The sequence below is a fragment of the Aythya ferina genome (assembly GCF_964211825.1).
Source record: "Aythya ferina genome assembly, chromosome: Z".
NCBI classification, from domain to species: Eukaryota; Metazoa; Chordata; class Aves; order Anseriformes; family Anatidae; genus Aythya; species Aythya ferina.
Window position 1 is genome coordinate 11,912,902 of NC_140299.1, and position 23,693 is coordinate 11,936,594.

Genomic DNA, 23,693 nt, shown 5'->3' on the forward strand with positions numbered 1-23,693 from the left:
TTCCTCCTTCTATGCAGGTGTTTGTGTAGTAAGATATAAAAGGATTTTTGGTAGTAGCAATGCTGACATTTTGGCATGACATCTCTAAAATAAGCTTTGGAAGTCTTTGCAAGCAATGACCTAATCTTCAGCAATGTAAACACTGAAAATATCACTCTCCCACACCCCCTAAAGCAAACAAACCCTAACCCCCCCTTAATTCCTGACACATTGTATTAATGATTGTATTGAGACCATATAGCTAATTATTTTTAAAAACATAATTATATTTGTGTTGAAAGAGCAAAGATTGCTTCAAATGACTAATTTGAAGGAAATGACAACCACCATAGAACAACCATTGTTTAAAACCAATGCAGCTAAGTTGCCTACCATTTTTCCAAAAAGAAAGAAAAGGATTAATACTTGGCAGATATTTTGTAATAACAAATTTATTTCTGAAATTACTTTTCAGGCAAACTAAAATGTTAAATCTAATATAATCAGGCAACTGCATAAAGAAAATGTAGACAGAATTTTAAATACAATTACTTTATCATTGTAACTCTACAGCAATACACAAGAAAACAGCGTTATTTGTATAATTGTTTTGGCATGGTAAAGCAAATGAATCAACACAGAAAAATAAAAATCCCCTTTAATCTATGAGTAAACAGTCATATGTTTAGGAAGTATATGACTATATTTTATGAAAAGGTAAGGCCTTCAGGTAATTACAACACAACAAAGCAATGGATCAACTATGAGTCAAAAGAACCAACCATTTCACAGGATATGGTATTTTTAAAATATTTTGAGGATTTACATCTGCTTGCTAAGGCAAATAGTGTAGAACTTGAGAACACAATTTCATTATCATCCTAGACTGCAAACCATCCCAGCACACAAATATATAACTCCCATTAAATCTAAAACTTCAATCATTTAAAAGTAGTAGCACACAAACTTTTATTTGTCATGTAATTAAATTTAATACATAAAATCTTACTACATCAGCCTGAAGTTTGTCTGATTTGCATAGTCAGAGATTATAAATTAGCTTTAGGTTTGTTGAATTCTATTACTTTGTCAGAATAAAGTTGAGCAATCTCGTTCTTAGTAAATCCATATTCCAGGAGTATCTCTTCTGTGTGCTCGCCTATAAAAGGATCTCTTTTAAGCGATGGAACAGCAGGGGTCCTTGAAAGTAGAGGAGCAGGTCTAGGACTTATCTCTTCCCGATCATTTTTGATAAAAGAACTTCTTTGTTTGTTATGCTGATGTGAGGCAGCATCATCAAAGGACAAAACAGGGGTCACACAGGCATCAGTTCCATCAAATATGCGGCACCATTCAGTTTGTGTCTTCTTTGCAAATATGGATGCAAACATTTTCTTCATTTCAGGCCAGTCAGAGAAACTCAACTGATCAGGAAGTTTGTCTGAATCGAGCCCGAGACCTGAAAGAAGAAGATCAAAGCTAAGCATGTCTCTCTGGAAGCTTTCGTTCTGCAGGCAGTCCAACACAGCAGAGCACAGTAACCAAAAAAACTTAATTGGGATATCTATGACTGGGGGAGTAGGGATCAGGAAAATAAAGTGTTATATTATTTGCATTACACTAAATTGTATCAGCTACCACCTCCTAACAACACCAAGGTGCTGGAGCGTGTCCAAAGAAGGGCAACAAAGCTGGTGAAGGGCATAGAGAACAAGTCTTACCAGGAGCAGCTGAGGGAGCTGGGGTTGTTTAGCTTGGAGAAAAGAAGGTTCAGGGGAGACCTTATTGTACTTCACAATTACTTTAAAGGAGGTTGTAGTGAGGTTGGGATCGGGCTCTTCTTCCAAGCACTAACTAGTAAGACGAAGGGAAATAGCCTCAAGTTGCGCCAGGGGAGGTTTAGGTTAGATACTTGGAGCAGGTTCTTCACTGAAAGGGTTATGCAGCATTGGAATAGGCTGCCCAGGTATGTGGTTGAGTCACCATCCCTGGAGGTTTTCAAGAAATGTGTAAACGTAGCATGGTTTAGTGATGGCCTTGTCAGTACTAGGTTAAAGGTTGGACTAGATGATCTTAGAGGTCTTTTCCAACCTGAATGACTCTATGGTTCTGTGAACTAAGTTCACATAAATGCTCATTTCTGCAATTTATAATATCAGAGGAGCAGCAGCTGCCTCAAGATCACATTTTGTCCTGACAACAATTTCTATCACAGAAGCTATGTCACAGAAGCTGCCTGGAGTCCAACATGACCAAGTATTTCCATGCTGGAGATGAGAAGACGGTGTGGATGGATAAGCTTGGGTTTGATGTGAACAAGGCAGCTTGGCAGCAGGTGCCTGCAGGCTAACTGACATGCTTCTTGGACTGCCTCAGTCCAAACAGATTACAGCAACACCTACTGCCCTCGCCTCCTCGGCATGGTCCCCACGTTCAAACTCTCCTGCTGCTTCTCTTCTGGACGAGTGAAACCCGCAGCCCTCACACTCACGCTTAAGAACCCAGCTTCCCAGAAGGACACTCACATGGACCACCAGGTATGCAGTACACACACCCCTTCTGAGACACAACAGCATGAGATCGACATGCAGGCTTCTGCTCTTCAATATCTTCCTTTTTCCTTACTATCTCTACTATGTTACCTCGTTGGGTCTCAGTCTCTTCTGAATTATATAGGTATGTTAATACAAAATGAGTTTCACTGTTGCTGACAAGATTCTTAAATAGTAACTTTGAAAAGAAACACATGCTTTGAAATTTAATTTTGGTGTTGCAAAAAGTATGATGCAGAGAGACTGCTAATCTCCAGATCCAGAAATACTGCCTTGAAATAGTTCAAAATTAGAACAAATCAACACAGTCAAAGGCAGAATAAGAATCCTCACATCTTATCAGTGATTCCCCAAAGACATCAGGTTAAGTATCACTACAAGGCAAACATTTGTCAGCAAGTTACCATGTCACATGCACCTTAAATCTCTAAACTTGGAATCTACTATTTATAACCATTCATATCATCTTCAAAAATAGATCAACTAAAGATTACTCATAATGGTTAAGTATCCAGAATTAAATTGAACCTAATGATGCTTACAAAATCTTCAAAGTATAGTACTGAAGATGAACAGTGCTGGACAGCTTACCTAAGAACCAGGAAATGAGGGAAATTTATCTTCCACAACAGTTAAAGCTAAGCAACAGCATATATTTGAGACTCTGTCTTGGTGCATGAAATCTTGTCTATTGGAAACACTGTCTGATAAACACTGATTTGCTTATTAATTATATTTGGGTTCCACTAGTCAGCTCAGTATGAATAGAGCTCTACTATTATCCCATTACACAATTATATTTGAAGACCATGCCAGATGGAAAGTTGGCTGAATCTAGCCATACATGCTCTAGTAAAATAGAACAATATGTAGAACCTGGAATTTAGTATTACATGCTCATTTTCCACTGACCACTGAAGAGCTCAACTTTAAATAGTATGAACTGACAGCATTTAAGCACTAAAGCTTCTAATTTTCCAGCTTGTGCTAACCATTTGTGGTGCAGATGAACAGAATCACAGCAGGAGTGACTGAGTCAACAAGGAAACAATTACACAGCACAGAATTGTTTGGGATACCACAGAATGACATATTTCACCCAATATAATCAAAAACAAAATATCCTTTACAAGGAATATCTGGTAGAGCAATCAAAACTTGTTTCCAAGTCTTTCTTGCTCAGATTTCCATCTAGCGATTTTTGTTTAAAAAAGCCTAATAACCTACTCTAGTACAGCCTTGACGTAATGTTTTTGAAAAAGAAAATGTAAGTCTCCTTGTAATGCTATAGTTGTACGTCTCCCTTAAATCATAAAATCACAGAATGGTTTGGGTTTGAAGGAACCTTAAAGAAGGAACCTTAATGACCACCTAATTCCAACCCTCTGCCATGGGCAGGGACACCTCCCACCAGCCCAGGCTGCCCAAAGCCCCATCCAGCCTGGCCTTGAGCACTGCCAGGGATGGAGCAGCCACAGCTCCTCTGGGCAGCCTGGGACAGGGCCTCACCACCCTCGGAGCGAAGAATTTCTTCCCTGTATCTAATCTAAATCTCCCCTCTTTTAGTTTAAAACCATTACTCCCTGCCCTGTCACTCCACTCCCTAACACAGAGTCCCTCCCCAGCTGTCCTGTAGCCCCCTTTAGGCACTGGCAGGCTGCTGTGAGGTCTCCCCGGAGCCTTCTCTTCTCCAGGCTGAACACCCCCAACTCCCTCAGCCTGTCTCCATAGGATAGGTGCTCCAGCCCTCTGAGCATCCTCGTGGCCTCCTCTGGACTTGCTCCAACAGGTCAATGTCCTTATGCTGGGAACCCTGAAAGCAGTACTCTAGAGTGTGACACACCTTTATTGAGAGATACATCTACAAATTATTTATTAAAGCAACTCTATTTCTGCAGAACTTCATGAACAAACTGTAATAAAATTAGGCACCTATTTTCTCTGCTTAAAGCTTCTGAAATAATATTTTTAGAAAGTGACAGTTTATATAGACTACCAGACTAACACCATAGTGCCACTAAAAGCACCCACAGCTGTTCTCCAGGTTTGCATGGATGATAGTAACAATTGTCAATGTTTTGGTGCAGCAAGAAACTGGCCCTGCTACATTCCTGTACAAAATGTAAGGCATATCGTGATAAACAAATTCAAGTAAAACTTAACATAAAGTGTGACAAGAGTGTTTAAAACATAAGAAGGAAACTGTTTGTCCACCTTACACATCTTAATAATGACATTGTAACAAATTCAGTACATTAATGGATTTTTAATACAGTACACAATCACTAAATCACTGAATGGAAAGCTCCATGGAAATCCTTCATAATCACATAAACTGTATTTTTCAAGTGCTTTCTACATTTTTCCATCCTTTTAAATAGAAGACATACAATGTAGTGAAAAGATTATTAAATACTTGTTCAGAACTTCAGTGGCTATTTCTGCTTTTCACATAACTGTAAATTTACACCAAGTTCATCTGATATAGCAGAACTTATGCCACATGATAATGCAGAAGCAACCTTTGCTTTTACTTGATATATGAAATTTACTGTGTTGTGCATGCTTCCCCTAGACTGGCTACAACAATACTAAGCACGTACTGCTGAAAATTAAGAGAAACTTGCAGAAGCAATTTACAGGTCTGCTGGAAGACATTCTGTCTCTTTTTATCAAAATATTGAGACTTAACCTTAGTAGCACATGTTCCCTACATCTGACTTCTTGTAAGATGCAAAGGTATTTTCATTATTCATTGGCCGACTTTAGTAGTAATAAAATTAATATAAGCAAAAGGATTACAGCATGTTTGTGAACAGGAAACAGTCTGTAATGTAATCAGAATACAACTCCTGATACTGCAGCTATTACAGCAATTATTTACCGTATCTATTTTATATAGCTTCAGTTTCTCATATAACCAATTTTCTTTAACTTCATAAACCTGTGGTAAGAAGAAATTTAATTTTCTCTGCCGAGCACAATCCACAAAGCCAACAGTTATCTCAAACTAAGATACTGTATTTTCTTAAACTTAGTAAATTTCCCTCTGCAGATCCTTAAGAAGAAACTTTCCTCACTATTTCATTAACTGCACTCAGATCCACTGAGCTCCTCACTCTGCAGGAAAACAATGACGTAAACTCAAAGCAAAAGGAAGATAGTTTCACTTCTGCTCAATTAAATTCTGTGGGCACTGACAGCTGGTTCAGAAATCATGTTCCCTTCTCACTTATGCACTCTTTAAATCTCTGACCATTACTTCTCCAACACCTAAATCCTTGTGTTCTCATTATATAGGAGTGGGAAAAGTAACCTGTTCTCCCAGTATGGACATAGAGACAAAGTGGCTTTTGACTTTATTTTATCTGGAACAGCATCAAATTGTTTACTAGAAAAATGACCAGAATTAAGGGAGGAGAGGGAGAACGTGAAATAAAATTATGGAAACTGTAACTGGAACATACCATTTAAATCTACTTCAAAGCATGGAGTTAATGCCTTAAACAGACGACTCAAGTCTAAGCTCCTTGGGTTTGTGAAATAGCAATACAGTTCTCACGAGCAGCTTTCTCTTCCCTATAACATTCACAGGCTTAAATTCTGAACTGAATTTCTGCAACAGATACCCCAGAAAGGGAAAAAAAAAATCCCTAAGCCACAAGAACCAGCTGTTTGAATTTAATACACTGTTGCTTCAGAAAGGCTGCAAGAAGAGCTACTGAAGGGGGTAATTATTTTCTATATGGAAATCAGAACAAGTCACACAAATATAATGAAGACCCCTTATTTTAAGCTCGTTGTTGTGCAAACATCTGATACTTTAAACAACACGCTTCTACAGAATAAACAAAGAAAATTAGTGAATGGAAATAAGCAAAAGTTGAAAAAAAAAAAAAAAAAAACAGACAAAAAGCAGCACTTCCATGAAGACTGCAGTCTGTATGCTGAATTTTTGACAGAAGCACACTGAAACACAGGTGCATCTGTGAGTACACATCATCTACCTACTTACATCTAAGTACATGGGTTCTTTATTGGTGGAGTAACTGTTTTTGAAATTTCAGCCGTTAAAAAACAACCCATTTATGTACATTTTAAGCAGACAGAAAACTTTTAGGCATGAAATTAATGTTGCTGAATAATAGAATGATGTCCCAATATAGGCAGATGAATTTATAGTTTCTGCTCTAAATTTCTGAAAAACCACATAGAGAAAAACAGAATTTCAGCATTTTCCTCAAGAAATAGTTATCTAGATAAGACAGAAACTGGTCAGTGGTCATGTTATATTGCCTTAACACTGGATTCATTCATTACAGGGATCTTCTCATATAACATGGCTGGCTGGCTAGCTGACAGAGAAAAGGCTTAGTCCTCACCCTGTGGCAACAATCAACACAGGATGCCAGAGTGTCCGGCAAAGGCTTTCTGAGGAATAGTAACAAACCAACATCTGACTTCATTGCAGAATTTGTTGTTTTAAGAACAAGGATAGACTCTTTCCCATTCCTGCAGCTTAGAAGTAAGTACTATTCAGAGAATAATAAAATACAGCAGCCATAAATGCTTCAGGCCAGTGTTTGATCACTTCAAGCCAAACATATGGGTGTTTGAGTAATCAGCTTTATTCTTTTTTTTTTTTTCCATTGTATTTAATATGGGCATTCTCCCTAAGGACATGTACTGGAATTCCAATTCCCTAACTTCCATAACAAGGGTTTCAATTTTACTTTGATACAGTTTTATATTTATTTTTGTTCTCCAACTACTTCTTGCAATCAAAAAGAAAATATATATCCAAAAATCCCAAGGGATTGGATGAGAATAACATTTCAAAGAGCTGCTAAGCGTGGAATAAGCAACCGTATTTTCTCTTTCAAGAAAAGGTAGCTTATATCTGGAGCTCAAAAACAGAAAAATTATTCTCAAGGCAATGAGGAGAGGAATACCACCATCTTCAGCCAGGAAGATGGCTTACATTTCCAAACGTGGCATCTGATCTCGGTGCCATACGTAATGCTGGATATATCACTCTGTGAGTCTGCCTTATGAATTTCATATACTAATATGTAACAATTCTGATCCTCTCTGCAAATGAACAGCCCTTTTTAGCCACACAGAGGAACAGCCATTTACAGCCACTGATGTTCAAGAACTTTCTTTGGAAAGGCACATCCCATCTCACAACTCCATACCTTCATTTCATGCTGTCTTAACCATGCTCCTGAATTTCAAAAGCTCCTGGAAGTGCAGGTCCTGGCATTGGCTACGCTTGTTAGCACAATGTAGCTGATTGGGGCTGAGCTGACAGTAACTGCCCGTGAGAAGGTATACCCCCTACAATTGAAGAAACAACCAGTGGGGACAAACTGAGCATCAATAAGGAGCTGCTCCACTGCCACCCTCACTCAGCAAAGATTTACCGTATTTAAGCAATTCATACTAAGAAGCAGTATACATAACGCCGTCTGGGAACATCCAATTCATGTATATTCTGTGTTGGTACTCCTACTCATTAAGCACAACTAAAATTAGACTGAGAACTTTAGATATATTTCACACTCAGAACACTGGAAACAGAAGATATATCCCAAATTATTTTGTGAATTTTCAAAATTTTTACAAATTCTGTATGAAAAGCATAATAACATACCAAAGGAGCACAGTAGAAGAAATCTTTTTGTAAATGAAACAACCAATAGGAAGCTAAAAGCACATCTGATCAAAAACACAAAGTACACAGAAAGTTCAAAGGTAAAGAGGCACTGGCGTGTGTCTGTTTTGACTACATGCATTAATGATTTTGCATAGAACATCCCAAGTTGCAAGTGACCCACAGGGATCATTGAGCCCATCTCCTGGCTCCACACAGGACAACTCAGGCTCTATGTCTGAGGGTGCTTGAAACACTTGAACTCTGGCAGCTTGGTGCTGTGCCCACTGCCCTGGGGAGCCTGTCCCAGTGCCCGAACACCCTCTGGGTGCAGAGCCTTTCCCTAACCCCCAGCCTGACCCTCCCCTGTCCCAGCTCCATGCCGTTCCCTCGGGTCCTGTCGCTGTCCCCATAGAGCAGAGCTCAGTGCCTGCCCCTCCGCTCCCCTCGTGAGGGAGCTGCAGGCCGCCATGAGGCCTCCCCTCAGCCTGCTCTGCTCTGGCTGAACAAACCAAGGGGCCTCAGCCTCTCCTCATACGTCTTGTCCTCCAGACCCTTCACCTTCTCCATAGCCCTCCTTTGGACACTCTCTAATGGTTTTATATCCTTCTTACATATTAGAAGTACCATGATCAATTCTAATTTTTCAAACAGGTAAGTAATATTTTAAAAGTCTTTAGTCAAATATAAAAATCATATCCATAGCTGGACAGAAAAAACACTCAATTCTGTGATGGAAAATAATTTATAAAGCTTTGATATTATAAAAAGTTCTCATTTATTAGGAAATATTATAAAATATCCCAATTAGCATTCATTTCTAAAATAGTTTATTTAAAAATTTAATAGCAGAAATAAATGAAATTGCTTGCACTTTTATTTGCAGTAACAAAGGCATATTTACTTGCCTCTGAATAAAGTAGTATCAAAAAATAGTTGATTAGTTCTTAAGCCTGACCACAGACTACCACTGCTGTAATTTCAGAAGAAAATTTTTAATTTAAGTGTAGTGTCTGGGGATAAGGTCAAGAAGGGATGAAAAACAAAGAAAATCAACTGCTAGAAGAAAATCTGTTAAACTGCTACCACACTACCCAATTGTTTTTGAAAAGTGTTTGGCTTTTACAAAGAAATCAACATAACTGATGTCATGAATCAAAACAAAGTATTAAAGCACTCATTCAATCATGCTTTGCTGATGTGAAATAACTATTCCAAGCTACTTACCTTTTAGTAACTGCTCATAGAATTGGGGCTCAAGAGCACCAACAGCCATGAATTTTCCATCAGAGGTCCTGTAGGTTTCATAAAATGGTGCACCACTGTCTAGTAAGTTCTCACCTCGAGGTCTGTTCCAGAATCCTAAACTTTGCGTTTTCCACAGAAAAGAACTTATGTATGCTATTCCTTCTACCTGAAAGATACACAAAACAAAACCAAAACCACAATAGCTTCAGTAAATTCGCTGGCACATTACCTTAATTCTACATAAAACAAGACAACAAAAACTTACGATAAGGTCTGTCCTTTGTCAGGATTTATGTCAAAATTTCTGGTAAGCAGTTTAATTTCTTATAATTTAGAAGTACGACTTGTATTGCATATGTAAAATTGTCTAGAGTTAAAGAATAAGGAATATAAATGTAATAATGCAGCTTCAGATGCATCACACACTTTCAACACATTTTCCTACTTTCTCGAACCACAGAATGGTTTGGGTTGGAAGGAAAGCTTAAACTGCATCCAGTTCCAACCCCCTGCCATGGGCAGGGACACCTCCCATCAGCCCAGGCTGCCTAAAGTCCCATCCATCTTGGTCTGGAGCACTGCCAGGGATGGGGCAGCCAAAGCCAGCGCCTCACTGCCCTCTGAGTAAAGCATTTCTTCCTGATGTCTAATCTGAATCTCCTCTCTTTTAGTTTAAAGCCATTCCCCCTCATCCTATCACTCCGGACCCTGACAAAGAATCCCTCCCCAGCTTTCCTGCAGCTCCGTTTAGTCACTGGAAGGCCACTATAAGGTCTCCCCAAAGCCTTCTCTTCTCCAGGCTGTACAACCCCAGCTCACTCAGCATGTCTTAGTAGGAAAGGTACTCCAGCCCTCTGATCATCTTTGTGGCCTCCTCTGGAGTCATCTTATTTTAACAGTCCATGTATGAAAATAAAAAGCTACTGATTTTTCATGTGGAAATATCTATTCATTTCTACCTTTCTAAGTGAGAATTTAAAATATGCAAATCTTTGAAGCACTATGGCTTCTTTGTTTAATACGTATTGCTTGGCCTCTTTCCCAAGTTCCTGCCACAAATGCTGGAACAATTTTGCCCTACGTTTCTATAAGAGAACACTATGTACCTTCCTCTGCATGTTTGCAAAATAATTGCAGATGTGTCTGCTTTATTGATGATCTTATCTTTCACTGCTCCTAATAACAAAAAAATGCAAGTAAGGATATTAACAAACTAGAACAATATTAGAATAAGCTCTAAATAGAAATTAGATTTTAGTGCCAAAATTTGACAGAACCACCAACAATCTACCATGCTACCAACCCTGTAGACACTTCAAATAGAATAGCTCCTTTATTTTGGACTGGGATATGCACTTCAGAAATACCCCCAGCTGGGCAAATGGCAGCTAGATTCTGCCTGAGGGCTTCTGCATTTCAAAGATGAAAGGCGCCAAGCATCTGCCCCAAATCCCTAAAGGCATGTCTCCAAATGGCACCACACACACTGATGTGGTCTTTCTTTTAAACTTTCTTTTAAAACATGAAAAGTGTAACACTGGAAGGTTCCCCTTTAGCCAACTGCACAGCGATTACAGTTATAGTTAGACATTTCATTTAATGACTCCCTAAAAGCATAAGCTGCCTCTGAAGTAGGGACAAGAATCCAGAGGCACTGTCCCACTGGGTGACCTCTATTAGCTCTATGAGTCTTCTGGTACTTCTGTAGAGTGAAACATTTCAAACAAAGCGGAGAATAAATGCACACCAACCTAATCTATCCTCATGATTGAGGAACTCTTTTTAGGATGTGGGAGTTTTGGATTTAAATACCTCCAGGCTGAGAAAAACATGGAACCCCAGCCTTCTGTCAGACAGCGGACAGCTCTCACCATGAGACTATTATGCAAGTGATGATTATCATGATCTTCCCGTGGCTGTCTTTTCACAAAGAGTGAGTCATTCTGGGTCAGATGCCTACCGTCAGCAGAAGATCGCGTCTAAATTCTGAGTGAACCTCAAGTGCTGCCCTGTCTCGCATCCCTCTGTTCCAGAAGAGTGTGAGAGTGCAGTTGCATCGTTGTGCCTACTGTATTGTATCGCAGCATCCGTCCCGTGTCCCATGCAGTGTGTGGGAACTACCAGGGTCACGGCACAGAAACCTGTAACTCTTGCAGAGTCAATGAGAAGAGACAGCAAATAACACGAAGCAGTTCAGACCAGGTTCTGAGCTATGCAGCTGAAATGCAGGACCCAGTGTCTGCTTTTCTATGCAGCACAACAGTAACACAGGACACTGAACAAATTCTGCTAAAACATCCCTTGGCATGATCATTTATACTCTCCTTTCCTATCAGTTTACCTTCACTAACTAGAGGAGTTTATTTTATGTATATTACAGTTCATTAGAGTGCTTCCAAGACAACTTTTTAGCTTTCAGCACATTGATTAGAAATAAAAGATATACAACAAATTCTTGCTTCAGGAAAATTCTGTCAAACTAGCCTCAAAGACAAAAAAAAAATGTAATTTTAGATGAGAATAATTTACAGTGCAATAAAAAGACAAAACTAACACAGTCAGTTTAACAATCCATGAAGTAAGATAAAAACTGAAGTAATTCTGAGGACACAAAGCTGCTAAAAATAATAACTTCATTTTCCCTCTTCTACCTTAGAAAATTCCACCATGTGTCAGACTCATTAACACATCCAGACTAACAAAACTGTACAGCAACTTAATATGCCTATTAAATAAAAAAGAATGTTAAAATGAAATGACAGCTCCAATAGCGCAGTATTGTGATTTTAAAAATCTCTGTTTCCAGGAAACAAAGTTAGAAATAAAAACAGATTCATCAAAACAGTTAAATAAACTGTCTGCTATTTATGATGCACATATATTTTTCATCAACTGTCTCATTGGAAGTCTGTTCAAATAGAAGTCAAGCCTTTCATAACAACTTTCCAGAAAAAAATACATCCAGCAACACTTCCATCCATTTTGCAGGACACCAGGAAAATCAGCAGGGAACTGTATATTCCACAGTTAACAATGAAACAAGAAAAAAATGAAGGAGAGAAGGTTTGCAGGCTTTAAAATCAAAGAAACAACTGAAAAAACAAACACACGACCAAAGATGTCCTAATGAGAACTCTGGAACATGGGATATTACCAGACTCAGAGTGATTCTTCTTGCAGGAAATTCTTTTAATGACTAAAAGCGCCAATAGTGAAGATAAACTAATACTCCAAACAGTTGGACTAGACGATCTTTGAAGGTCCTGTCCAACTGAACTATTCTGTTCTACTCTAAAACAGAAGAAGCATCTTTTTAAGTATTTGAAACTCATCATTTCTTTTCATAAAGACACAAACCCTCTCAACCTTCCTTTCTAGGTCATGTTTTCAGACTTGCAATCATTTTTGTTGTGTTCCTTGGACCCCCACAAATTGGTGATTTTCTGGGGGGAAGGATGATGGCCAGTGCTAGAAACTGTACTTTCCTGTGGCCTTAAAATGCCAATGAGATGACAAGAATTAGTTAAGAAACCTTGCTGGGACTATTTCCTGTTTATGCACCCTAATACAGTATGTATGTGTTTCACAACAGCATTATATTGTTGACTCATGTTCAGCTTGTGACTATTACAAACCCCCAGGACCATACTTCAGCCAATTGTTCTCACACTATATTTGTGCGGCTAATTGTTTCTGCCTAAGAAAATTACAGAGCAGCAGAATTGATAAATTTCAGCCGTGTTTTTCAGGTCATTTTATAATTTGTAAAGGTCATTTTCAATTCTAATCCTGTCATCCAACATGCTTGTAGTTTTTCCCACATCCACATTATCTGTGAATTTACTAAACACAATCCCTTACCCATCTTTCATCTTACTGTAAAAAAAAAAACACACAAAAAAAATAAACAAGATACCCAGGGAGCTTCGCTTGGTAAGATTCTCATTTTGGCAATCAACTACTAATAACTACTGCCAGGGTAAAAACACTAAACCAGTTTTGCACAGATTTTCATCAGGACAATACTGCTATGGCCTACTTCTAAGGAATGTCACCTGAACCTGTCAAAAACTTAAGCAAAATAAGTCAAAGTAGCTAGCACCTCTTGCTATTCTTTTCCTTCAAGACCTCTTCAATGAAAGAATTTTTTTCCAATTTACATAATTCTTTTTTCAAATTATATTTACAATCTAAATGATAGCCTACACTGTATTACAACACCTCAAATGCAGGTCAAATTTTGTATTACAACATCTCAAAGGCAGGTCAAATTTTAATTGCACAGAGAGAGAGAGAGAGAAAGGAGGGGGGCAGGGGAGAGAGCACATTTGAAGATAATATAGTTTTCAAGATAAATGTACATACATACTTTTCCCCTATATGTAAGTGGGTGGCCTTGCACTGAAAAAATCTCTAGTATTAATTATTAAGCAAGCACAAAATTTAGCCTTTATTTTACAGCATATTACTTCGAAGTGTTTGAAATTGCTCTCCCTGGCAATTATCCATGGCCATTAATTTTTCTTGGGAACTGTGATTCTCATAAGCACATTCATTTATCTTCAGTAAAGCTACCACAATTCTTTATTTTATTAGGATCAACATTTTGGCTGTTATATTATTATATTTCCATACCCCAAAGTTAGTTTTGAAATATATAGAGCTAACATTTTTTGAAGAAGATAGACTGGTAAAATGAAACACAGGGAATGGCACAGGGGAAGAGCTGCACTATGTCACCCATGTTGTAAGGATGTCATGGCAACAGTGACCTGTGAAAACTGCTTTCAATAAAGATATAGCCAGTTTATGTGATGACTTACTTTCCCATTCCAACCTCTCAGTTTTAAACCTTACCGTTAGCTCCAACCTCCTTCCTTTTACAGGCTTAGTGTTGGAAAACAAAAAACAAAAACAAAACAAAACAAAACAAATCCAGTCACCCCCCACACACTTCCCCAAGAGAAAACTTACCATGCTTGCATCAATGATCTGTCCTTTGCCAGATTTGGTACGTTCATAAAGGGCGATGAGAATGCCCATTGCACAGAGCACACCTCCACCAGCAAAATCAGCCAGAAGATTCACTGGTGCATAAGGATTTTCAGATTTTCTACCTAACTTTGACAGCACACCTGGTAGTAGAGGAAACAAAGCAAACTTAAGTATAAAGTTAATTGTAGAAATGTAGAAAGCAATGTTTATGGTCAAATTTTTGTTCTTTTCTATCTATGTGAGTAAATAAAAGCTGAAGTAAACTGCTACCAACAGTTTCTCATTCAGCTCCATCTCTGTCTTACCAAATAGTTACTCCTTCATTCACAAAATTATTAATAGAGTATCTCAAATCATATTAGTGAATATGCATTTAATTAAATAAATTAATAAAATAGATAGTATCTTATAGATAATCTGTTGATCATTTGGCTCTATGAGGACAAAATTTCATACAAAAACTTGAATGAATGCAATAATTCTGTGTTAGTACTTTGTACACGCATAGAACCTACCATAAAGGAATTCACTAGGCAATATGAATGTGCTTCAAGCAACTTCAGTAAATTTTTAAATCAGATTTACAGTCTTCTGTGCACATAACCCATGAATTAACAATCATAACAAAAGATTTCACACTGACAACTGCACTTCTGTCCTTTCTTCCCACTGTAGCTTTGAAAAACAGGTTGTATATCAGAAGTATGGATGAATATAACATACAAAGGTTGCCTCTGACTGCATGCAACATAGACACAGGGAAACTATGTTTATGCCAGAAATTATGCTGAAATGAAAGAGGATAGAGCAAAGGCAGTTTTGCCTCTGAATTTGTTGGCATTTCTCTGCCATTCTGAGGAGCTTCTTTACTGTCACTTCACTCTTTGTACTTCCCTCATAGGTAAGAAAGTCCTATTTGCCTCATAGGCAAATACGAAACTCTGCATATGGTCATGTCTCTTCTAAGTCTATAGCCTAAGGTCTGAGATTCACAACACACATGGTCAAAATTTCTCAAGAACTGCATGATGGTAAAGCATTGTTTAGTTAGCTACAGTCTAATGCACTTCCTAAGTGCAAACAACACTCACACAAACAAGTTCACAGTGTAAAGAAGTTTGTAGAGCATATAGGACAAGCATAAAGCCCTGTCACTGACTAAAATCTCTCTTTTAACAGTCTAAAGGTTGTCACGGGCACCATCCAGTTAACACAGTAACTTGTATCTGGAGTTTCTAAGGCAAGCCAGTTTTATTTGAAAAAAGCCAACACTCATTAAGAAATTACGATGTTAGATCTCATTTTTCAGGACTGATACATCCCAAATACCTTGTCCTATTTCTTTAGAATTTCATACAGAATGACTTAAGTTTTACTGATGTAAGATAGCACCAACTAAAATACTGATTACATCAGCTCCAGAGACAGAAACATCACTTTTTGTAAACAGGAAGTACTACAGCCTAAGACAGCAATAGACAATAATGTTTGACTCTCTACCTATGTTAATAACAAATTATCATAATACTTTGAAATCATCTCAGCATGAAGTCACAACTGTTCCAAGCCAGGTGTCTTTCACTCTTTTTGACTTCCTGACAATCTTACATAATGAGGGAAGACCAAGCCTATCCCAGACAAAACTTCACAACACTGTAGACCCTCACAGGTGGTGATTCCATATCACATCTGCAGCACCTCTGCTTTGGCCCTTTTCTGGGGCTAAAAGAAATGTACCCTGCAGTGGGAAGCTGAGAAGTTTTGGCCCACTTTCTCTCCTCCCTCGTGGGCAGTGACAGAAGCAGCATGAACAGCAGTAAACAGGACCATGCATGACAGCACTGATGACACAGTGATTGCTACCATCAGATTTGGGTAATTTTGTTATTGTTTCTTTTTGCATACCTGTGGAATCATGATACTTAATATCAGCATTCTGTCAACAGTAATTTAAGGAAACATAACGCTGCAGTCAAAACTGCTTCATTTTAAACTTCCTTTCCCTTCAGTTGGTATCGTTAGAGATATTTATAGCAGAAAAGAAAAGAACATGAGAATGTTCAAATGGCTTAGGTTGCCTAGTTTTTCTTTACTTTAAAGCAGCTGCTCACAAAGGCACACAAAATAGTCTACAGCCCTTTAGGGACTGTAAAAAGATTTCCTAGGACAGAAGCCCAGTAGAAAGACAAAAACACATTAAAACTTCAGTCCTTTCAGTCCTTTCTTTAAAGAGGAAAAAAAACTTATTCAGATAAAATGGCACATAAAGGAAGGAAAATACTGTACAGTCTGAGATGTCATGCTGATCCAGCCTAACAGCTCACTGCTGCTGCCAAAAAGAACAGTCCGGTCCAGCCTGCATTTCTTCCTTTCTTGTACCAATATTTTGTGTTTGTTAGATCTCCTAATGAACTGCTTCCCCTCAATAACCTCGCAGAAAAACATCCTCTTTTTTCCTACTTAGTTGTTGACTCATTAGGGAGCTGAGACAGCTCACACAGGGGTTAAGCAAGCTCCAGATTTGAGTGGAGAGAAACAAGCAGGGAGAAGCACAGTAAAGGAGAAGGAAACCTTCCTTTCACTGACAGGGACGTTTCAGATCTGCTCAGCTGTTTCATCAGACTAAACCAGTGGTAGTAAAAGACGTTTAGATGTAGAGCTTAGGGATATGGTTTAGTGGGGACTGTTAGGGTTAGGTCAGAGGTTGGACTCGATGATCTTGAGGTCTCTTCCAACCTAGAAATTCTGTGATTCTGTAATTGTAACTATCTGCAAAGAATCTTTCAATAAATTCTTGAGTCTTGACATAAGGGGAAAAAAATTATTCAACAGAAAAATTTACAGCTTACCTGATAAAGCCACATAATTTATGTCATGTCCTGCAGACTTGGCATATTTTCCTGTCTGACCAAATCCAGTAAGTCTAGCATAAATGAGTCTGGGATTCTCATGCATAAGGACCTCTGGACCAAGACCGAGTTTTTCCATGACACCTTAACAAGACAAAGCACAAAATCCTCATTTGCATTTATTTTTAATAAGACACAAAATATAGATGGTTCCAAGTTTAATTATAAAACAACAGAAATGAATTGAAATTTCTGAAGTAATACATTCTAATTCAGTATTTATAGTAAAATAATAACAGTCAGAATGTTACAAATTACCAACAAACTGTATACATTTTGTATGCAAGCCAATTAAGAGGAAATTAAAGTTTAGGGTCTTTTCTTTTTTTTTCAGCCTCTTTTCTGTTTTTACTTCCCCAAAAGCCTGCCGTTTAGCTTGCTATCCTCTATGTACCACTGAATGAGCAAGAAAGCTACCAAAGGCAGGCATTACTTTACAACAAACAAACAAAAAAAAATAGCAGACTCTTATGTTTTCCACATTAAAATGACCTGAAATTGCTTCCACCTTTCACTGGAATATACTTTCCTCATCACGTTAGCCTCTCAGTACACTGTGTGTTCCTGTATCTTTTACCTCACTGATGCAAACGGGCCATGCCACCATATATTCCAAAGCCTATTTGCAGTGATTACATTAAAGAAAATGGTTTTTTTTCTAATGCAGACACTAAGGAACTTTTAGAAATCAATGAAATATAGGTTTGGTCAGCTTGGGTCTACAGTAATCAAGCATAAAGTTTTGATCTTGCATGCCAAAGTAGTGGCTTTAAAAGAAGCAGATACAAGTTGCAAATAAATCACAGATTTTTGTTGGCTCAGTGTCTGTTGGTCAGACGGTATCTTATGATCCGTAACAGGACTGCAGAGAGACATGGTTTGGAGGGCAACAAATCTACTCTCCTGACATAACTTCAATGCCCATTCTGCCCCAGGACCAATTACTACAGACTGTAAAATCTTCAAATTCCTTAAGATCTCCTTCTGTTCTATTGCTTACTGGGCAGTGGCAAGTGATAATGCTAGGGAGAAAAGTGGTGAAATTTGTAACACATTTCTAACAATTAGAACCTATTTTGAGAAGCCAGATCCATCAAATTGCCAAGAGAAATTTGTAAAAATTAAATTAAAGGAAAAAACATTCTCCCTACAGGCAAGAGCAGAGTTTTTAGGATTCATAGTTTAAAATGGGAACTAGGGACATGAAGCTTCAAGCAGACTTCAGGACTGGCTTTTATAAACTACAACAGCTTAGTGCAACAGTCTGAGTGCTTTATTATTTTAAACTTTCAATGAAAAAGAGTTATTTACAGAACCAAATACATTCAGTTCATAAATCTGCTTACATGACAGCAAAGACACAGAAAAAAAAATATATACAAATTCAAAAGCTAGTTTCTGGTGACTGCCTCGTTAATGTGTGAGCAAAATTCCCAAAAGCACAAGTGAGAACTGAGTGTCCCATAACCACTGGTGCCACAAAATCACTGTTTAAAGGTCGATGGTATGTGTGTGTTTAAAAAAACCTCTCCTGCTGCTTGGGCCCTCATTGTCTCATTGCTTCCACCAGCTCCATGCTGGAGGATCACGGATTTGGCTAGTTTGGTCACAGACCTGTAAACTTTAATGTCTTGTTACAAAATTATCTGCATTACCAGATAATAAAAGCGAGTGTTTATAAAGCCAAAGAGCATGGAAATTTCCACTATATGCAAAAATTAAATAATAACAATAAAAATGTTAGAAAACAGGAGGCAATTTACAACAAAAAGCTCAATTTAATTTCTTACTTTCTCTGCGCTACTTCAGAGAGAAAAAAAACACCACCAACAACAACAAAATATACACATAAACCCGCTTTCTGAATGAAAAGACCGTGTCGTTGAACTCCTAAACCACACAGAGGCACACCCTATGCATGAGCATCAGCTGAATGCCCGCACAGGGCTTATGAGGGCAGAGAGCTGCTGTGTGCAGAGAAATAGTAAGACTTGATGCCTGCTGCGTCTTCCCAAGGCACTAACCCTACAAATGGGACTTGAACTACACCAACAGGCCCGCACACAGCGCTGCCCAGGCTCACACACCCCCCCTGCTCTGTGGCACACAACTATCTGCCACACAATCCTCGGCCAGCCTGACTTCACCTCGGTGCTGCTCACCACCCTTTCACCAATCCCAGCCGTTTTCCACCCAAACACGGGAAACCGACTCCCATCACGCCTCTCCCTTCCCGTGACACCCCAAAAGCCCACAAACTAACCCCAAACCCCCCCAGCCCTGTACCCTACGACCCTCTCGGTGCCCCCCCCCCGCTGTGGTGTGGGGGGGCGCCCATCACCGGCCCCGCCTCACCGTGGCGGAAGGGCTCGATGAGGACGTCCGCCCCTCCGCACAGCCGCCGCAGAGTCGCCGCGCCCGGCGGCCGCTTGAGGTCGAGCGCCAAGGAGCGCTTGCCGCGGCCCTGCACGTCGACCGCCACGGCGGAGCGGGGCGCTCGGTCGACCCGCACCACGCAAGCCCCGAAGTCGGCCAGGATCATGCCGCAGAGCGGGGCCGGAGCCAGCCCGGCCAGCTCCAGCACCCGCAGCCCGCTCAGCGCCATGGCGGGGATGGCGACTGCCGAGCGCCGAGACATCGATCCTCGGCGCCGCGCCCAGCGGCCACAACGGGTCGACGACTCCCGGGGCGGCGCCCGGAGGCGCTTCGGCGGGGCAGGGCGGGGAGCCGAGACCCCTGTACTTTGTCCCCGGCTTGTGGGGACGGGTCGTGCTCCTCTGCCCCTTTGCCTCTGCCTCTTCTTAGCGGCAGGTTTCCCCGCCTCGCCTTCAGGTTTCCACGCCTGCAGTAGGATTTCAGTCAGGTTAAGGCTTGCGGGGGTGCCATCCCTCGCGGCTCAAGAGTTGGGCGGATAGTAAGGAATGTGAAAATCAACACCCAGTTTACACACACACACAAAATAAAATCCCTGTGGTTTACAGGGCAGCTAGCTCCACACCGGTTGTCTGTCCTGGCCTTGTCAAGTTGCTGCGGAGGGTCCCTGACAGCTCAAACCCATACTCCAGGACATTAGTGGATGAGATGATAAAAACTCTTGTTCATTTTCCTTTGTGTTTGTTTTTGTTTTCTTTTCTCCCTCCAGATCTGCCGTTCAGCTGGCCTGTCTGGTCCTGCTACAGCAGCTGTAACCTCTGCTAGAGGAGCAGTGCCCAAAGCTAGGATAGCAACATCTCAAACACTTCATAATAGCTGGTCAGGACCAGATTATCTGGTTGAGACAGGGCTGGCACAGCTGTTCGTGGCAAATTCGCTGCTGAGATTTTAAATACAGATCTTAACCAAGGTTTTACTGCTCACATCTTGCCCACGTGGAGCCATTATTAGCTCAGTGGTGCCGTAAAGGGAAGATCATGCATGTGAGGGCCATCAGCCCAGCCTTTGCACATCAGGAGCATCGTGGAGCTTGAGCCAGAAATATGTCCTGTCTCATCATCGAATCACAGAAAGGTTTGAGTTGGAAGGGACCTTAAAGACCACCTAATTCCAACCCCCTGCCATGTGCAGGGACACCTCCCACCAGACCAGGTTGCTCAAAGCCCCGTGCAGCCTGGCCTTGAGCACTGCGGCATCCACAGCTTGTCTGGGCAGCCTGTGCCAGGGCCTCACTGCCCTCAGAGTAAAGAACTTCTTCCTAATGTCTAATCTAAATCTGCCATCCTTTAGTTTAAAGTCATTTCCCCTTGTCCTATCACTACACTCTAGAGTCCCTACCTAGATTTCTTGCAGGCCTTGTTTATATACTAGAAGGAAGTTTTCCTGAAGTTTTCACTGTTCGCCACACACAAAGCCACAAAGCACAGGTACTTCTGTTTGGTTAAATCACACTAGATTTAATATAGCCTGTATTCATGTACATTTGCTCTTTTAATTCTTCCTGTCTGAAAAGCAGACACATTTGACTAGAGGCAATGGTCTTTTTTTTTTTTTTTTTTTTTTTTTTTTGTATAGGCTGCTGACAGAAATGGACATCCATTCAGGAAAAGTGATGGAACAGGCATCAGATTAACAGGGCTTTTCACAATTATGTCCTGCTCCCAGTATCTCAGGTTATGGGAGCAAAGAGGCCCTTACAATCAATTTCATGTTTGTTTCATTTATTTATTTAAATTAGTTGGACTACAAAAATGTGTAAAGGCTGCAAATACACATACAGAATTTGTTTTAACTGCTATGGTTAGCAAACAGAAGAGGTCTATTTCTAGAACACTCTTTATTTTTCAAGTAGACACCTGGTCCTACAATGCAGGCACTGATTGTATCCAATATATGCTGTCATCCACAAGAAATGTTGGAGAGAAAAAATAATAATATGCATTTTTATTCAAATGAAGCTAGCTTGTTTCATTTATTATCCATTTCCCTTAGAGACACTGTTCCCTACACAGGTTTGTTTCCACAGTTACCATGATATTACTGGGACACTGCATTTCTCTAAGTGATTTTCAGTTTCATTTGTCTCCTCTCAGCTTTGGGTCTTGGAGTGTGTGTTGAATAGGAACAGGCAATTTCACCCTTTTTCATTTCACCTGACATTGTTTAGGTTAGCACATCCAAATAACACGATAAGCACAACCTGTGTAACCTCTGGATTTTGCTATGGTTTAAGTGAGCAATGCATTTATTCTGGCTGTATACCTGCATTTTTGCTGCCATCAATCATTCCAATAGATACTCTGTGGCAGAAACATTCAAGTCAGGACCTTATTAAATTACCTTAGTTTCAGGGAAGCAAGGGCACCACTTCAAGAGCATTAATTTCACTTTGAAAAATTGGCTTTTAACAAATTAAGAAAGACATGGTGTGGGAGAGAAAGAGAGATCCTAATTCACCAGGGGATGAGGCTGATGATCTGAATCCAACAATCTCCCCCAAAGCAGTAAGTTGCCCAGCAGAAACCATGTGCTGAACACAAAGAGCTATCTCTTGACACAGGCTTGCAGTAAGAACAGTGCAATGCTGATATATGCAATACCATTTAATATGTTTCATTAATAAGCAGCAGCAAGGGGGTGGCTATATAAATTCAGCACTGCAGAGGTGTGGGAAGAGAGGTTGTTACGAGGTTAAAACCCCTATCTGGGTGGCAGAGCAGGCAGTTCTGTTTCAGGTCTTGCCAGGCTGCTTTTTTGGGCTTGATTAAATTACTTCAGCAAGTCACTATCCATGTTATCCTTTGGAAAGTGTACACGTCCTATACTGAAGCTAGGGTATTCCACAGTCAGTGTTGAAAAAAATGAAATAATGTATCATATGTTACATCAACTTTCCTGACACAAGTACAGGCACTTGTGTGATGCAAGCTGGCTGCACTGCATGCCAGTTTTTTACAGTTCGTATCAGAGTTATTGTTTACAATTACCCTCATTTTTCAGTCCATTGGAAAACCACCAAGGCAGAAATGTGAATTACAGCTCTGCCCAAAACCTCTCCTGATTCTTTCTTTTTGCAACTATATTATTTAAATTTCATCTACTCCACTGTATGGTTAAGAGACACTACTAACAGTTCGTTTTGTACTGGTTTCACTAAAATGAAAAAGCAAGAAGTGCAAAAGAATTGCTCACTTCTGTTGCAATATTTCAAACCTTACATGATAATTATCATTGCCTAAAAATTCACAACATAGAGTGACACTTCCTTCATACATTCAAACATATCTGCATTAATCTGAAGTTGAGAACTTTAAAGATTCACATGAAGTTTGTGGTGGTATTTTTGTGTCCCAGATTTATCAAAGCTTTTGAGTATGGGTGCTTTATCCCCAAACCTGTGTTTATCCTTTGCCTGAATAGCAGCTGTTCTCCATTCATAATACTTCTCAATATTTGCAGAGTAAATTTACTCCACACTTCTGACCTCATATCACATGTTGTTATGGCACACTCTCCCTCATACAGCATGCTTCTCAAATGCAGCAGCCTAATCTCTGCAATTTCAATAGGTTATTCATCTAGGAGACAGAGCATCTTTTTTGCCTGTCTGTGGTTGCTTCCCTGTGAGTGTGAACTGACACTTCCTTACTCTCTGTTTTAAGAGTGCATCCCAACACACACACAAGCCCAAAAGCGGGTCTATCTTGAGGTCAGTACATCCCTCTAAAGTAGCTGTGAATTCATACTGCCTGAAATTCTGTCTCTGTCTGTCTGAGAATATGACTTACAGACTTATTTCATTCTCATCCACAGGAAGTAGTTGCATAAACTGCCTTGTGCTACTTCATTAAAATCAACATCTCCTAGAAAATTTACTGTTTGTGAGTTGTCTAGTCCATGCAGTCACTGAGGTGCAGACCT

The 23,693-nt window shown here is 39.8% G+C and overlaps 1 protein-coding gene across 1 annotated transcript; it reads right to left on the reverse strand.

Moving 5' to 3' along the window:
• Positions 1-413: 413 nt before the first annotated feature.
• AMACR (alpha-methylacyl-CoA racemase) lies at positions 414-20,007 on the reverse strand. The gene is made up of 5 exons (XM_084504813.1): positions 19,695-20,007; positions 17,280-17,423; positions 14,410-14,570; positions 9,415-9,601; positions 414-1,438 (listed from the first exon to the last, which is right to left on the reverse strand). Exons 1-5 carry the CDS (start codon positions 19,975-19,977, stop codon positions 1,029-1,031), a joined length of 1,185 nt encoding a protein of 394 aa, XP_084360939.1. The 5' UTR covers positions 19,978-20,007; the 3' UTR covers positions 414-1,028.
• Positions 20,008-23,693: the final 3,686 nt, after the last annotated feature.